Here is an 18321-nt window from a genome sequence, read left to right as displayed (position 1 = left end):
ATTTTCACTTGGCAGCTGATAAACGGGTGAATAAATGCCGGGTTAGACTATAAGAGGGACTGATGCATAGCTACAGAACAGTTTCATCACTACATGGAGGTGAGCCGGCACCCATTCACTTAGTTACCACACTAGCAGCAACCTAGCAACACACCTTGAACCCCATAGCAACCACACTGGCAACTGCATAATGTCCTGCTGGAAACCACCCCACATCACCCTTGCATTGTAAAAGAGAGCTTTGCATGTCCAACGTTTCTTGAGAAAATGTATTTTGGATTTGTTTAATTGCATTTGCACATTTTTTTTTAAAAAACAGATCCAGACAAAATACTGTAGATTTAAGTAGGAAATACACTGATCCATATTTCATGGATTATTTCACAGTAAAAGCCGAGGCTCACGTGTGTGTTTCTGTGCTCGTTCCACGAACTGGAACCCAAAGTGTGTCGAAGTGCTCCGCTCCGGATCCGCGCTCCGCGCCGCGTTTCACACGTGACCGCGCGCTTCAGTAAGATGGCTGAGTCTCGCGGAGCCTCGTGCTGGTTTGATCGGTTTCTCTCTCGCGCTCTCGGTCTGTAAGAGGCCCCCCCTCCTCTACACACACACACACACACGGGTGTCGGTTAAAATAATTCCCGGGACCTTTATTTATATTCTCCAGGAAACTTTTCACACTCGAGTCGCGTTCGGGAGAGAAGACCGAGCTCGGTCTGAAAGTGGAAGGAATGCTCCGGGACACGGGCACGTCTTTATAAGCGCGCTGTGTTTATATTCAGAGAGAGAGAGATCATGGCCGCTCAGGTCGCCCCTCTCAACACCAGCCCGCCCGCAGAGCTCAAGAAGCCGGAGCGGGAGCCGCAGGACGAGCCGCTGCTCGGAGACAGCAGGCAGGAGAGCACCGACGGAGGATCCCCGGGACACCGGGAGCTGCAGGACGGGGCCGATGTAGCGAACGCTGCTGGGGGAGGAGGAGCAGGCGACCCTGACATGAAGAACGGTAACGGGAACCCGTCCAGGGTGAACAATAACAACAGCCAGAATGATTCCGACGGGAGTAACCACCCCGGTATGACTTCACAACACCCGGCCGCCTTCCCTCCGCCTCCGTACGGCTACAACCAGCACTACAACCGGCCCGCTTTTCATCAACATGGCGGACAACAAAGCCCTGGCATGGCCGGGCCGGCGGGGATGGACCAATACCCGCCCAATTCACACGAGCACGGCTACCAGAACCACTTCAACAACTACAGCGCCTTCCCGAACCGGACTCCGTACCAACAGGGCCAGGGTTACGGCGTGAACTCCCCGCGGAACAGCCAGCCGCCTTCATCCGGGGGACCGCCGGGCAAGCAGCCGCCGCCGGGAGGAACTACCGTTACACCGATGTCTGCCGCCGCTTCCTACAACAACAACCAGCGGTTCAACATGGGCACCCCTCAGCCCACGTCCACCCCGACCCTGAACCAGCTCCTGACCTCCCCGAGCTCCACGAGGAGCTACCAGAGTTACCCCACGGGCGAGTTCAGCGGCCCGGAGGCGGCGGCCAAGGGACCGGGCGACACGGGGCAGTACGGCGGGGCTCATCCGGCCTGGCCACAAAGAAGCCATCACCCGTCTCCCATGAGCCCGGGAAACACCGGACAAGCCCTCAACAGGACCCAGGTAAAGTTTGCTTACTCGAGCTGCGCGCGCGCGCGAGAGAGAGAAACAGGGAGAGAGAGAGAGAGAGAGTCTGCCATTGTTTCTCAGTCTGCTCTAAAATGGCTGCCTGTGTTTTTCCATCCTACACGGTCTATATAAGCATCTTTCACGGGTCGTGGCGGGCTGTGTCCGGTGCTGGTCGTGCGAGCTCGTGTCCGGAGCTCGTGCACGAGTATTCATGTGGAAACACAGAAGTAACGTTCATTCGAGGCGAAACCCGCAGCACAAATGATGAGAAGTCACGGGCTCCGTTTATTCCGTAATGCTGCCTCTAAAATAGCTTATTCCCACCCTCGCCCAGTCTAACGTGACCAAAATAACTCCAAAACATCTCTTCAGGCCGAGTATGTCACCGTGCGGGGGTTAAAAGCGACGCCTCGGTATGATTCGGGTGTGTTTTGACGGGTTTGGGGCTCGCTCGTGCGCGTGTAAACAGACTGGATGATGCGAGGAAGTGCAGCGGGCTGCTTTGCTTTGGGATTTGAATTATGGAGGTAAAATCCTTCTGTCAAAGGCAGGAGACAGTTGGTCTTGGGTTGACACGCGAGCTCTCTTCTGATTGGCTGCCTCTTCTCCTGCGCCTGGCCATTTATAATTGCATCTAATGCAGCAGAGAGCCGAGGACGAGCTGCTCCACTTACACTCGCTGTGTGCACGGGCGCTCTTTAAATGATTGAATTCGTGCTATATGAAGATTAATAACACGGTTATGTTAGACGGAGTTTTTTTTTGCGATAAAAACCATGCAAATTTGCACATCACGTGTACTTAGTGTATGTTGCATTTCATAAACAAAGGAGCATCCATGCACACGTCTGTTTTGATTTGAACCATTACAATGATTAAGGAAATGTAAGGTTTTATTTCAAATGTGCAATTGAAATAATGTAGTGCATGCAATGTTATGTTTGTAGCAATGCGTCTTATTTTTTTAATTTAGCAAATTTAATTGCACATCTTATTCGGTTTAGTTGAAATGCAGCTTTGCTTTGAAAAAGCGTGTAATGTAGACATTTTAGTGATGCACTTTTTGTGTGTGCTTTGTTGATACACAGTTAATGTGGAACTGCTGCACTATTTTTCTGTTTGTGAGATCTTAATATTTGTGGTCTTAAAGGAATAGTTCAAAAATAAGAATTTCCTGATTATTTACACTCTTTAATCTATAGTTCTTTCTTTATTCAGCTGAAGATAAATTAATATCTTGGAGACAAACGTTTGAGGATTTTTAATTTTTCAGTGCGAGTGAATGGGGCTCACCGTAGACTGTTTTCAATAGTCCAAAATAGCAAAAAACAGATAACTTTTACACAAACTTGTCAACAGTATGCCAGTTCTTTCTGCATGTGTCACGCCTAATATTTTCAACGTTGTTGTGAATTAAACCAGACTGGACCAAGGTGAGCATTTTTAATTTGTAGGTGAAAAGAAACAGATTTTTTCTCAAAATTGTGGATTAATTCACTAAAGAAAACCCTTATTTGTTTTCGTCTGAATAAAAAAAGATCTACATTTTGCATGGTCTTGGGGAGTGTAAATAATCATGACATTTATTTTTTGGGTGAACTATCTCTTTAATTATGAATCTTGATTACCTGTCTCATGAATCTCTTGATGTAGCATCAAAACTTTTTGTTTACGTGACTTATGTTTTCTGTTATGCACATTGTCTTACTTTGCATGGCCTGAAATGGTCAATAATAGCAGTGTATTAATATGAGAGATTAGTATTAAGAAGAAAAGTGACTAATCATGTCATAATTTGGGGATGTTTTCTGTATGTGTCCAGGTTTTGTAGCGTTTAAATTTAGGGTTTTAACTCACTAGATGTATTAGGTTGGAGGATCACTACTATATGCTTTGTCTCACAGCACTGATCCAGGTGATCTTGAAAGTCGCCTGTGTGTGTGTGTTTACAAGCAGTGTAGGCGTTAGCCAAGAGTCACTACTGTTTAAATACCATCCTGTATCATCAGCAGTAATATTCAGTCTTCTGTTAACTTCTGTTCATACGTGCTTGTGCAGGCTAAAGTGACGTTCCCATTATTTTTATTTTATTTTTTTTAAGTATCGCATCAGAAACGATTGAAACGCAGAATAAAAAATCCCATAGTTTTCAAAAAAGTTTTTTTACGCTTGCTTGAAGTAGTTTTTGACTTGTGCGAAAAAGAGTTAATGCGAATAATGGGAGATGGAAACCCATTTTGCGAATGAATTCCTCCATGCGCATCAAAAGTCATGTGACTTTGTGCGATGGGACGCCATAACCTGACTAACTGGCGGACCGATCAACATCTGAAATGTTGTTTTGGTCATTTTTAAATGCCTGACCAAAGTCTGTCATCAAAGTATTTCTGTATAATTGCCTCCCAGAACTGTCTGATGCCTCCAAAAGCAATCACAAAATTTATTGTTTCGTCGCGAGTAATTTATTATGTATGAAAAATACTATGTTCCTTGGCTTCTTCTACTTTTCTTAGTAATAATTAGTACCAGTTTATCAGGAAGTGACGATTTGGTTTTCTTTGACTCGTTGGATGGAAACATTGAATATTCGCAAATGTTTTATGTTCCAATTTTGCGCAGAAGTTAAGTTCACAACTGTAAATGGAAACCCGGCTGTTGTCTTGTTTTGATGCACATAACGGGTGATTTAGTTGTAAATGTGACTCCTGGATGTTGATGCACAGAAATCTGTAAGTGTATGAAGTGGTGACTGTGTTGAAATCTGACCTGCTGTGTGGATCTGGTTATAGGTTTGTACAGATGACTGTATTTATCCGTTCAATCCAGGATAGTGCAAAGATTTGTGTATTTGAAGTTCTCATTTGTGGTCAAGCCGTAAGCAAGAGAAATGTGTGGCGTTGAAGGTTTTGAGACCACAGATTTGCATGAATGATGTAATGGACGGTTTGAAGGTGATGATGGTGTGTAATTTTCAAAGCAGCAAGCTTTGTCTATATCTATCTTAATTTTTAAGCGGGCCTGTTTTGTGTACAAATGGCAGAACTGTAACTTATGAGTGCCAAAGTGAAGCCATTGTTAAAAAGTTGTTTGAAATTGTGGTTTGAAGATATTTCTATTACTTTCTTCACTAAAATGTAATACTAATTTTAACTCGTACACACCAATATCATTCATTCATTCTAGGGGCTGCACGATTATGACAAATCATAATTGTCGATTATTCCCATGAAATTGTAATTGGGTTTATTATTTAGGATTATCACAATTTACATTTGAATGATGTTTATAACATTGTTTGAAGCAACTGCACAAATATTGTTATATGAAAATAAACAAGCTGAAAACACGAACTGAAAAACTAGTATTAAGCCTCAAATGTCAAATACACGTCCAATTGGTTTCTTCATTAAAATATGAATGGTATTCTAATGTTATACTAAAACTAAAATTTAAATAATGGGAAAAACCCTTAAAATAACATGTAGAGAGAGAAAAAACATATCTTAAGTACGCAGAATAACATAATACTATTAATTGCCACTTTGAACGATTATGTAATTGTGGTATCCGTTATTGTAATCGCAATTAGAAATTTGATTTGTTATGCATCCCTAATTCACACTCACTCACTCACGGATTCATTGATTCATCATTCATTAATTCATTGACTCCCTCACTGATTCATTGATTCATCATTCATTCACTCATTCATTAACTTACTCACTCACTTATTCATTGATTCATTCATTAACTCACTCACTCACTGATTCATTGATTCATTCATTAACTCACTCACTTACTGATTCATTGATTCATTCATTAACTCACTCACTTACTGATTCATTGATTCATTCATTAACTCACTCACTCACTGATTCATTGATTCATTCATTAACTCACTCACTTACTGATTCATTGATTCATTCATTAACTTACTCACTCACTGATTGATTGATTCATTCATTAACTCACTCACTCACTGATTCATTGATTCATTCATTAAGTCACTCACTTACTGATTCATTGATTCATTCATTAACTCACTCACTTACTGATTCATTGATTCATTCATTCACTAACTCACTCACTGATTTAATTAATGTGGATCGTTGATCATGAGTTTGGAATGTATTCATTGAAATAATTATAGAACTTTCGTTATGGAATTTCATAGATTAATTGGTGGTATTAGCATGGAACGCCAAGATTCTTTAAAAGATACCATTGTTTTACAGTCTGTATGAATGTTACTGGGATGCCCTTTGACCTGATCTGAGACCAGTGTTTCTGACCCAGACCCAGAGCAGTGAGTTGCTGTTTGAGAGGGAGAATCCTATCCCAGCATCCTCGAGTGAAGGGCACAGTCTCAGTCGCCTGCAGGGTAATGAGTGAACTGTTGCTGCCACAGCACACTGTGTGCACTGCTGAGTAATGAATCTCCACATGCTGCCTCACTCTCTGTGTGTGTGTGTGTGTGTGTCACAGATACTTAGGGAAACAGAGCCGGGAGGGAGGTGTTTTTGTGAATGATCCATTGCTGCCTGCCGGTGACAGCTGTGCACTTGTGAGTGTGTGTGTGTGTGTGTGAGTGCGCTCATGTTAGCGGATGCTGGTAGAAGCTCATGCTGCATGCACCATCGGCCATCCGTCCGTCTCTTCAGGAGCGTTTAGGTTGAGCAGACTGCACAAATTGCCCTCACTTTAGACACGCAAAAGCACTTTCTAGTCATGCCTCTTTCTTCACTTTTCACCTGTGCTCCAGATAAACCAGACCGTGCTGGTGGTCGGAAAGTCTGAACTTTTGAGGTAAATAAAGCAATAGTATGTGCTTAAAAAATGCACTGTTCACTGGATTGCCTGAATGACTAGTTGATTAGTCGGAAGCCTAATAATTAAGCTGGCTTTGAGTTCACTCGACCCTGATTGGATGCATTTTGAGTTTTTCTGAGCAAATGCTACTTCTGGTTCTGGAGGAACCTGACACTTCAAGTTTTGGATGTCTTCTCTGAGTCCAAGTCTGGACTGGTACCTTTAATGATCTATGTAGAGTTGTTCAAGCCATTTGTCAAGGTGTTTTTCTTTTATTCTTTCTTAAAATGGAACATTAAAGAGTCTTAACTAAGACTTTGTAACTTAGTTTTGTTGCATCATTGGTTCTTAAGGCAGAACTTGTTTACTAGGATGTAAAGTCATATATTTAGATAGTGATGTTTGCCTTCAATGATGCAGTAGCAGCCTTCAAGTTGCTGAAATTCAGTGAATCTCATCCTGTTAATGTTAAGTCTAAATATAATGATAAAAATACACTGTATGAATTCCATGCAGTCAAAACTGTATAGTGTTTTATTTTTACATTCGATTATTCCATTCCTCAAGGCATGTTAAACCTAAGGCTGTCTACTAGGAAAAGAAAAGTAGCTCAAAGCATTAAACTAGAATCAAATCTATGCAAAAAATAAAAATTAGATTTAAAATCAATTGATTTTCAATCGAATCACGACCTCAAGAGTCCTTATGAATCCAATTGTCAGGTAATAATAGATTCCCATCCCAACTTTAATGTCATTTATTCACATGATCTCTTTTTTAAGTGTAAATTGGTGTAATGTCAACATGAGGCGTTTTTGATTGACTGAAGACTTTTCAGATTAAACATGAGCTACTATGTGATCTACTATTTTATTCCACTCTTTCTCCATAATTTACTTTGTACATGATTTCTTTAAACTATGTTTTAATAGTGCATCGCTCAAATATTTAGTGTATATATGTATATCAAAAGTGTACTGCCATTTGTGCCAAAACTAGGCGTAGATTTAACTTGTGCACTGCTAGTGCAACTGGCCCCAGATTATCAAAGTTTGTGTTAAAGGAGACATCCAAAATGTGGCATTTGTGGTCCTTTGTGGACTGAAAGCGCTGGTCTTTCCGCTAAAGCACAGCACACGGTGAGCATACTAATTACAGCGCTGCCAGAGAAAATATTACACTCCTCAAAGACGACTGTGCTGGTGAGAAACTACATCCTTTCAAGTGACAGTGCATTTGACATCAATATTCTGCTGACACACTGACTTATTTCTATCTAAATATAAATATGTGTGCTTCAGTTACACAAATGGGAGTATATTAAATATCTTCAAAAGCATTAACTATTTTCAAATGCATTAGTTTTTTCCCTTCTTTCAAAAACAAAGTCCTGTTACAGTGTCTATTAATGTGCATCAGAAAATGTCTTGTTGCCACCATTGCTTCTGCCTAAATGTGTAATTTCAATGCTTTTTAAGCACCTGAAATGCTTTTGTAAAACTTTGAACTTATTTATTGTAAAGCAATATAAATATATATCTTATTTTTTTTATTTGGTTTGTCCAGTCCATTATTGTATACTGTATAGGACTGAGTGGATGCAAATTCACATGCATCTCTTCTGGTTTCATTCATTGGTTGATATGTTTCTTTTCTCCTTCCCTTCCTCGGGGTTGGAAGTTCTGCATGTTCGCACGACGAGGAATAGTCTCAGACGTCCAGCTAGTTGTTTGAAATTCAGTGCTAATCATTAGCTGTAGCATGCGGTTGACGATGAGGTGTTCCCTTTCTCCTCTGTGATTGGGGAAATGTCACATTCAAGCCATTCCACAGGGCTGTTTGGAAATGTATTTTCTTTTGACATTTACTTCTAAAATGTGTCAGATTAGCATAGTAATTTCCTTCTTCAAACGTATGGTCCCGGAGTCTGCGGGCTTCATTTACATGATACATGTATGTGTGTGTTGTGTGGAGAACGCCATTAACATTTTACTGCCTACTGGAGTCAGACACAAATCACACTAAAGCACAACTGAAGAATCGGTGGGGACGGTGGCTTCAGACCCTCGTTTGCTCGTCTGCTGGATCAAAACGCATACTAAACACTTACTACTATAAGTTTAACCGTCCTCGTGTATCGCTCGAGATGCTTTACCTGTCAGGGAATGTTATTATCATACTCTAGCTTCCAGTGTGAACGATCAGACGTTTTGTCTCGTTGTTGGAAATTACACTAACTCATTTTTTGGTTCTGGTCGTTATTTCTTACTATTGCTTCTCTGAAGGGTGTAAATCAGAAAGTGAAGGTGATCTTGAGTTATTTGTGGAGTTGGAGTCGATCCGTTCATATAAACGCTGGCCTGAAGATTTGCATGCCTGCAATCCAACGGTATCTGAGAATCATGCAAAGCACCGCAGCCGCTAAAACCAACCTTTTGTTAGTGTTGCCGTCCGTTCTGTCATTGTAACATGAAGGATCTGTCCGTGTGGAGTTTGAAATGTTTGGTGATGTGCCTTGTTTTTTTTTTCAGGCCAACATTATTTATGTGAGGGCTAGGGGTGTATCGGTACGCAAAAATCACGGTTCGGTACGTACCTCGGTTTTAAAGTCACGGTTCGGTTCATTTTCGGTACAGTAAGGGAAAAATGCAAACGTTAAAATGCAGGTTGTTTATTACTATACACTTTTTTTTTTAATACTTTTGAATAAAAAAAAAAAAAAAAAAAAAAAAAATATATATATATATATATATATATAAAAAATAAGAAATAAAATACTGCTGCAAAGTTCTCCACTAAATAAAATACTCTCAGTCTCAAACCAATATCATATAATAAAATATAATGAAAAATATAAATAAATAAATATGATTACAGTGCAGCATTACCAATCCCAGCTTATAGGCCTGCTTCACCAGAACCGTGTCGTGCCTGCTACTGTAGGTGACAGGGAGACCACCGACAGACCAGTGTCTTGTCTTCATCACAACAATATCTATACTTCATGTTGAGCATAAATATAAAGCCTACTGATAAAGGACACCGTCAACCGTATTGACAACAAAATAGACTATGTTTGACAGGTGCAATATTTGAAAATCGATAGTTATTAAGTTATTGTTTAAATTACATTTATATCTGAATGTCAACCTACAGACTTTCAAACATCAAAGTGTCATGAATTAATATGTATTTGTGTACAAAATGACATATAAACATATTTCCCTATTATATTTTGCCTGGAAACGCTTCCAACACACTTGCGTGTCGCGTCAAAAACAGGCGTCCGTTCTATTTCTAGCATGCACGCGTCTGAGATGCGCGTCTCACGCAGGCAATCTGCAGGCTCTAACCTGTTAACATGGTAGCCGAATTAAAAATGGACACGCCACGCAGCTGAGACGCTTGCGCCATGCATCCAGTGTGTCGCCAGCCTTAAAATCAGCTGCAGGGCGGGATTTGCGCTGCACGCGGAGACTTCCGACACTTAATATGTACGTTTAGAAACATGAAAATGTACTTATGATCCGCGCACAAAATATTGCATTCCGTCATTTGGTACACACGTGAACCGTACCGAGGGCCCTGTACCGAAATGGTCCGGTACGAATACACGTACCGTTACACCCCTAGTGAGGGCTACCTTTTTCATGGTTTTGTTCATTTATGATTCTCTCTTATATGACAATAGAAATCTTCTTGAAGGCAATCACCAAGTTAAAATGGTAAAATGTTTGTCCAGTCATGTTCCTCGGCCCGAGGGCTACGATAGGCTGACCTGTCTACCTGTCAGCTTATGTATTTTCATACAGACATGATCCGTCATCAGCACGTTCTGCTACACTATATTGCAGACTGAGTGAGAATGGAAGCCGTTGTTATTGTGATATAATGTTCTTTGTACTGTAATGTTTTCTCAGCGGTAAATGAGACATGAGGTAATCTGACAACATTGCGTTCAAGCCTTCACCAAAGTTTCTCCTGGTGTCGCTGGTCAGCCTCTGCTCCGCCTGAGCGTGGTCATGTGATCTGGAGGAGGCGTGGCTTCGGAGAGTGATTTGCAGGGAGGGTGGGATCTTATGCTTTCAAAGCTAGCTTGTTATTGCTAGCCTCTCTGAAATCACCTACCCTACCTTTAAGTCCTGTAACCCATGGTTGAGTGGTATGGATTTAAAAAATAAATGAAATATGGCTGATGGCTGTATTTTTGGATGATTATATTAGTGCTGTCAAAATAAAAGTTTCAGCTTCCCGTCCAAAGAGGAAAAGAATTACTGACTGATGCTGCTTTAAAAAATGACAAATTTCAGCCAATATATCGTTTGGCCACTACATTTAAAAGCTTTAAGCACAATGCGTTGGCTAGCCTATGTGTACAGACCAATATTCAAAAATATCGGACAATAAATCATCCTTGTCTATATTCAGTGTATATATATCCGTCTCTGTGAGCCACTACCTGTAATAGCATTGCTTTCTAGAGTCTCTTCCTGTAATCGTTTGCTGACGGCATCTCTGACTCGCAGCTGTCACCACAAAGCCCTGATGCTAACCGCCTTCTCCTGATGTTTTTGGCTGACTGGCAAAAACAAGGTGCTCTCCAGAAATATGCCATCATCTCTGGTTTCGTTTTCTAAAGGAATGCATGTTGGGACCGCTTTTGATTGACGTGGACTGAGTGCAGCTGGAAACACATGCTGTGACTCCATATTCTCCCGCATCACTTTGTTTATTCCTGCATTGTTTATCATAATATTTTAATTTATTATCATAGCCATAAACATACTGGTTTGTTGCACTAATAACAGGGTTCGTACAAGGTGATTAAAGTGCTTGAAGTACTTGAATTTGACTTTTTGAAATTTAAGTCCTGGAAAACCCTTGAAAACAGTCATATTAATGACGAGGTAATTGAAAAGTGCTTGAATTATTTAAAGGCAATATTTATGAATTTACAAAGCAATTTTGAAGTGTATATTTTTTTCTATAAAACAAAATTAACGCTCAAAATTAACGCCTCAGCCCATCCCCCTCCTTCTACCCGCCTTATACGTTAACTCGCTCGTTCTGACATCACTTACCTTGAGCACATTTATGAAATGGTAAAGAGTAAGACGAAGAAATGCCGGGGAACATGACATGACTTTCATGTTCTAATACTTAGAGTTGCCACAGTCATTGAATACTTTAATGTGCTGTACCTTATTTGTACCATCTTGTTTAATTTTTATTCATCTATTTTCCTTTTTTAGAATTTAAAGTAAATAAAGTATATGTTTGATAAGTGAGACCTCTGATTGTAGTCCTTGAAAATCCCCAAAATTGTGCTTGAAAAGTCCTGGAAAGTCCTGGAATTTCATTATACAGTATCTGTACGAACCCTGTAATAAGTTACCATTTATTGCACTTTATTATTATTTAAGTTAGCGGATAATGAGTCAAAATTCTCATGTTGTCATTGCAGAAAAGGTGTATTTTGGCAATTCAGTTTTGAGTTTGAGCTGTGCATTTTATAAAATGAGTTATCGGTTTGAGTCTTCTGATTTTAACGTTTTATTTTGCACACGCACAACATCCCCCAAACAAAAATTCAAATGAAGTCAAGTAACTTTCATTTATAAAGTGTTTATTAAGGCCCATTCTCACCATTCTCGGGGTTCATCAGGACATTTAGAGGAGCTTCAGGGCTGAATGTGTCTGAAGTCGTCCCATTACGTGAGTCGATGACTGACTGTAGAAGTCTTTCCTACATCGCCACTGCTGGTCGGTTCCTCAGTTTATAGCTTTGATATTCCTCGAGCCGGTGAGGTTGATGAGAATTGAGGCAGCGAATACTTTACTCAACCAATGAAGAGTATTTGCAGTTGTTGGGAAGATGAGACTTGTCTAAGTGCGGACCGGATCTCGTTTGGAGTTGCGCTCCCATTGTAGAGGAAACCACTGTTACTGACTTGTGTTTGTGATGCCTGACCTCAAACGTTCTGCACATGAAATACTGCGTGTCTGTACATGTTCAGTGCTGACGCTCCTGGCTAAACCTGCACACGAGTGTGTGTGTGTGTGTGTGTTTTGGCACAGCAGTAGTCCGAGCGTTTGTCCGTGTGGAGGATTAAATTAGCAGCAGTTGTTTATCGTCCATACTCAATCCATCTGTCTGGCTCAGTAGAGCAGGCGCTATCATACTTCAGTCCAACACACACACACACACACACCCTTCCCGGTTCCCCTGCAGACAGTGAGACGTCCCACCCGCTGTAACCTCCTCTGCCAAGAGCGCTTGGCTTTCCTCTATGCAGATTAGCCATGTGCTAATTGCAGTTATTTATTTTTTTCCCTCCTTTTTTGGAGAGGGAGTGAGCGAGGAAGGATGGATGAGCGATTGATTGGTGGAGGAGGAGGAGGGGTTGAGAGAGCGCAGCCAAAGAGCATGAGTTTCTCTGAGCCTTAACATTTACTCCAGCCGTGTCGAAACACTCCAGAGATTCACGGATCTTGATGATAATATTTGAATCAATGTGTTTACACAGAATCACAACAAACTGCATTCACTGCTGCCACTTATGACCAATTTAATCCATCCCTGCTGAATATGAGTAATAAATTCTTTAAAAAAAAAACTGACTCTAAACTTTTGAATGTAATGACATTGATAATGTTGCAAAATATTAAAATATGTATTTAAATTAAATTTGAATTATAAATTCACATTTCAAATAAATGTGAATTTTCTATTAGGTTAACGAATACTGAAAGAAAAAGTATCATGGGTTTCCAAAAAAAAAAATACAAAGCACGCAACTTTTGTTCTTCATTGGTGATGATAGAAAATGTTTCTTGAGGATATTACCGGTATACTGAATTCTGGAGGATCACGTGACACTGAAGACTGGAGGAATGATCACAGGAATAATTATTATAATTAGGAACATTGTTAATGTTTTTACTGCATTTTAATTTAAATAAATGCACGCTGGGTCTCAGAGTAAAAAAAATAATAATAAAAAAATACTACTATCCCATGTGCATTTTATCCCCAAAGAAAGTTTTGTTTAATCTAATTGTAATAACCTCCTCTTCCTTTTTTTTTTTTGTAATTTTAATCAGATTTTTGCCTGGTGTCTTCTATTCGAACGTTGAACTATTCCCACCCATCATGTATTTCTTCTTAATCATCCCGTGTCAAATAGCCGCTGTTTCAAATCGATTTCTTGTTTCTGCAAGGTCTTGTTTTCAGGAAAATCCTGCGACTGGCTCATTGTTATTGTTGTTATTAACTAGTATCATTCATTAAAAAGTGAAATGGGAAGCTCGGGCCCTCGGCGAGTAAGACTGTGGCGGGAAATCCTTGGATTCCCCTCAGGGATCAATAAAGTACGTCTGTCTGTTTAAACACGAGAGACGGCGAGATATGCTGCTGCCTATCTTTGACCTTGCCCGAGGATGAATTAAAAGCACTTGATTTCTTCACAACTGTCGTTCTCTTCGTCCCACCCTCATTCCCACACTTCAGGAGCTGAGGGTAATTCATCTACATAATACTGTGTGAAGGCAACCTCAGCGGTTTTCAGACTGGATGCGGGAACGTGCCGACAACTGCATGTTTACCACAGTCTCGAGCAGAAGGAGGAATTAGACGTCCATTGGCCTGCCGTCTTGATTTGTGGGCCGTTTCCTCAAAGCGACAAAAAAATGAATGAAGTAATAGTTTTAACTAGACATGCAGCAGCATTATATCTTACTCATTCTAACCATGTAAAATCCCAAGACTGTAAATGGAGATGGCAACTTGAGGTCAGAGGTTTGCTCAGGTCTTTGTTCAAGAATAACTCTCCTTCATCTTCCATTACGCTTTCGGTCAAAGGCTTCACTGATCTCAGCTGTAACCTCGTCTGGACGGCTTTATCACTGCATGTAGATGAGATAAAACACCTTCCGTTCTTCTACATGTGAACACTGCTGTGTTTAGGACCTTATAAAATCAGTTTCATTTTTTTCCCTAAAAAATTCAAATTCCATTTTTTTTCTTTTACATTTTTCTAGATTCCATTTTTTTCCCATTTTAAACACAAAACTTATTAGTTAACAGCAGTTTATATAAAAAAAAAACAACGTAGTGCCCATTATTAACATTAATGTAACTGATGTTTTAATCAAATGAAAATAACACTTATTTTTTATTTTTATTTTTTGCAAGCAAAGTGCTATGCAACAGGTTTTCTATTTAAATGAAAACGTGAAATAATTTTTTTTGCTTAAAAATAAAGTTTTACATTTAATTTTGGTAGCAGCAGTACTAGTACTATGACTTAGGTTCTACCGTACAATAGTAGTATATTTGTCAATTTCTTCAAGTTAACCCAATCTTTTGTTTTGCCAGATTGCCGTCAAGAGATTTGTTGTGAGTATATGTGACGGTAGTTTTTCTCCTGTTTCATATAAAAATAGTTTTTTTTTGGTTTAATATTTACAGACACTGGTCAGTATTGCAATTCGATTTGAGTGTACTGACCTACTTTTATTCATTCATAAATTGGGAAATTCCGTATAGGACAGAAAATTCCTTTCGGATCGTGGAAATCATAGGGCCCTGTGTGGTTTCAAAAATAAACTCTTAAAGCTGTCTCTGTGCTGGATTTGTGAGCTACAGAACTATATTTCTTTCATTAATCAACTGAGCTTTCCACACTAGAAGCATTGGTCTAAAAATCACATGTTGTTTCTTCCTCATACCTCATTAGAGCCTCATTACAGCTGCTGGGACCATTTCAATTCCTAAACTTTCTACATTACATTTAGGAGTAGCTGATCAGTGGTGACTGTCAAGGTGAAATGTACAGTAAAAAATCATGCAGACATGTGTTCAAACAAACAGTAAACGCTGTTAACAGCAATAAGAGCAGAAACCAAGAGTCATGCGCTCCACTCTTTCAGTGTAGACAGTTTTGCTGATTTATAATGTGAACAATGTGGTTTTGTTCTTTCCGTTAACTTTCTATTTATTGAGTCTCATAAAACAACTTCAGAATCAGAACGCTTGAAAGCGAGGCCTGTCTTTTTACAAATGGAGAAACGATGGGCAGTTCATCGGCGAAGTTTCTGTCACTGTCATCTTGGTGTAATTCCCACGCTCCTTCTTGCAGTCCCAAAGACTTTATTCTGATCTCTCTCTCTCTCTCTCTCTCCTGAGCGCTGATGTTTGGGTCACACTCCAGTCACCGTACATGCGTGTTTCCTCTTGTCTGTTTTCAAAGGGAAGTTGACTGTTCATGTAGCTTCAGAAGCGCTGCTTTCATTCTCTCACTCTTTCACTGACAGTTTCCTCTTTTGAAGCACACAGATCTGTTTTTGATTTGGGCTGGTGTGGCTTTGCTGTGCTCTGATTAATACGCTCTTATATGGCATTGGGATTGTTTTCCGTCTCTCTTGATATTGATCACCATTGACTTCATCTTAACCAGATAGGCCTAAGTGAATGCTTTCAGAGGATGAATGACTCAAATGCTTGGCGTTCAGTCGACTCAGTGAAACATACCACAGTAATTTCTCCTCTTGTGTGGCACTCGCTGATTTTGTACCGTGCCGCTGAATTATTAGTGCTTACTGTCGTTCTCTTTGTCTCTTTCAGCCTCCAGGCCCCATGGACCAGGTGGGGAAAATTCGAGGGCAGCACTATGGTGGTGGAAACCCCTACTCTCAGCAGCAGGGGCCTCCCCCTGGCTCCCAACAGGGTCCTCCTTTCCCAGGACAGGGTTACGGGCCCGCGGGACCCCAGAGGTATCCTATGGGCATGCAGGGCCGCACTCCCGGAAGCATGAGCGGAATACAGTACGGACAACAGGTCAGCCCAGCGCATTCATGTTTTTGTTTTTTGGATGGCCACTTATGGTGGTTTTCAGTGTGTGTTTTTTTTAATTTATTTTTCTTCTGCTCAAGTCTGCATTTATATGAACAAAAATGCACTAGAGTGATACTGTTAAACTATTCAAAGTTAAAATAATGGTTTTCTATTAGGGTTGTGTCGATAGACGATAGTATCTTGTATCGACGATAGTCAGAGATATCGAAGATAGCAGATGTCTGTTGTTAGTTTAGACTATATTAAGCTCATTCTCATATTAAAGTATTAAATTATAATAATAATTATTATAATTTTTATTGGGCGGCCTATTATAATTCGGCTATCAAACTGCCCAGCTATTTCACTTCAGCACCGCATTTCACGCACGCACGCACGCACGCACGCACGCGTACATCGTCTGCAGATATAAAGTATTTCATTGCACTTTAACAAGTATCTGAAAGACCTATTTATATGTTCTTTTTTTTTTTTTAAACGAGCCCTCACTAACCGAGTTTAATTTCACAATTATGTCAGAATGCTTCTTGTTTCTGTGGCGGTGTGTCAAGCTCATCAAGGAGCGATGTATGACTGATGCATCAGTTCAATTCAACTTTACTCATAATATGTCAACTTACCTGTTTTTAATACTTTATATATAACGTGTTCGTTTATGTCCAATATTAGGGTTAAACTGTTGAACTTGATTAAATCTACTATTGATTTTCCCCATTGACTGATTTTGCAGAACATTTAGACTGATAACTTCTGTGCGCAGATGCAGCAGATTTGTCACAGGACGCGCGATATCACAGTTGCGTGCGACTATATATGAACTAGCTGTTTTAAATACAGTATTTTTATATTTAACGTTAATTTATCAGTTTGTCTGAAAGTATATTTTTTCGATTATTTGTGATTCTACAGGCTCTCTCTCGTGCATCTTTGCGGTTTAAAACACCAAATAGTTATGCTATGACAAGAACAAAGAGTCTCTCTCTTGCTCCACCCACTCACGATAATATCGTGTATCGTCGATCTCACGGGCTGACGATATGAAAAATTACCATTTCGCCCTACACTATTTTCTATATTAATATACTTTTTAATGTAATTTATTAACTGTTGTCAAAGCTGTATTTTCAGCATCATTCCTCCAGTCTTCATTGTCACATGATCCTTCAGAATTCAGTATAATATGTTGATTTGTTATTCTTATCAATGTTGGAAACCATTTTACTGCATTATATTTGTTTGGGAACCTGTGATAGTTTTTTCAGGATTGTTGGAATAAAAAGTTTTTTTTTTTTATATTTCACAAAACTACTGTTTTTTTTCTGTATTTTTGATTAATTAATTAATTAATTAAATGCAGGCTTGATGAGCAGAAGAAACTATTTTAAAAATTAAATCTATATTTTTACATTTGCTATATATTTACTTAAATGTATCATTTTAAAATTAACAAATATAAAAACACTTGATAAATCTGTAAAACAATATTTATTTATTTTTTAAGATGGCGATTTGTGATTCTGTAGGTCTTTTATAGTGTTTTTCAACAGCTGAGTTTTCCAAAGTTGCCAGGGTAAAATTGAAGGATTATTAGTTGTCAAAATCAGCATTTATTTTCTGACATATCGGCCAAACAGAAAAACAATTATTAGCAGATGCATGGACAAAAATAACGTTCAGTAGGGTTTGCCAAAGCTCAGTTGTCAGAAATACTCGACTACAAGTGACATTTTTCACATACTTGTACTTTGTTTGGTTTAATAAAAAATGTAAAATTTTACAAATCACCTTTTGTTTTCTCAATGGGCTGTTAATAAAGAGACCCTTTCTATCATTCTGCAGTAGCACTTGTTGTTAGTGTTAAAACATCAGACACATCATTGTTGACTTTTTAATAATATAGACAGCATTTTAAAGGTTCGACCAAAGAGTTAAACCAAAAATGAAATTTCTGGCATCATATCGGGGAGGGAAAAAGCTACTGT

At 39.5% G+C, this 18321-nt stretch overlaps 1 protein-coding gene across 4 annotated transcripts in view; it reads left to right on the top strand.

The window, feature by feature from the left end:
- Positions 1–422: 422 nt before the first annotated feature.
- LOC127935065 (AT-rich interactive domain-containing protein 1A) overlaps positions 423–18321 on the top strand; it is a 55206-nt gene continuing 37307 nt past the window's right edge. For 2 of the 4 annotated variants that reach the window (XM_052532654.1, XM_052532653.1), the window contains exons 1-2: positions 455–1668; positions 16109–16321. In XM_052532654.1, coding sequence (XP_052388614.1) covers positions 793–1668; positions 16109–16321 — 1089 coding nt within the window. In that variant the 5' untranslated portion in view covers positions 455–792. Of the gene's footprint in view, positions 1669–16108; positions 16322–18321 lie in introns of all 4 variants that reach the window. The other 2 variants (XM_052532652.1, XM_052532655.1) reach the window with 2 other exon arrangements.

This window comes from Carassius gibelio, chromosome A19 (genome assembly GCF_023724105.1).
Source record: "Carassius gibelio isolate Cgi1373 ecotype wild population from Czech Republic chromosome A19, carGib1.2-hapl.c, whole genome shotgun sequence".
Classification (NCBI taxonomy): domain Eukaryota; kingdom Metazoa; phylum Chordata; class Actinopteri; order Cypriniformes; family Cyprinidae; genus Carassius; species Carassius gibelio.
This window is presented reverse-complemented; position numbering and strand designations above follow the sequence as displayed.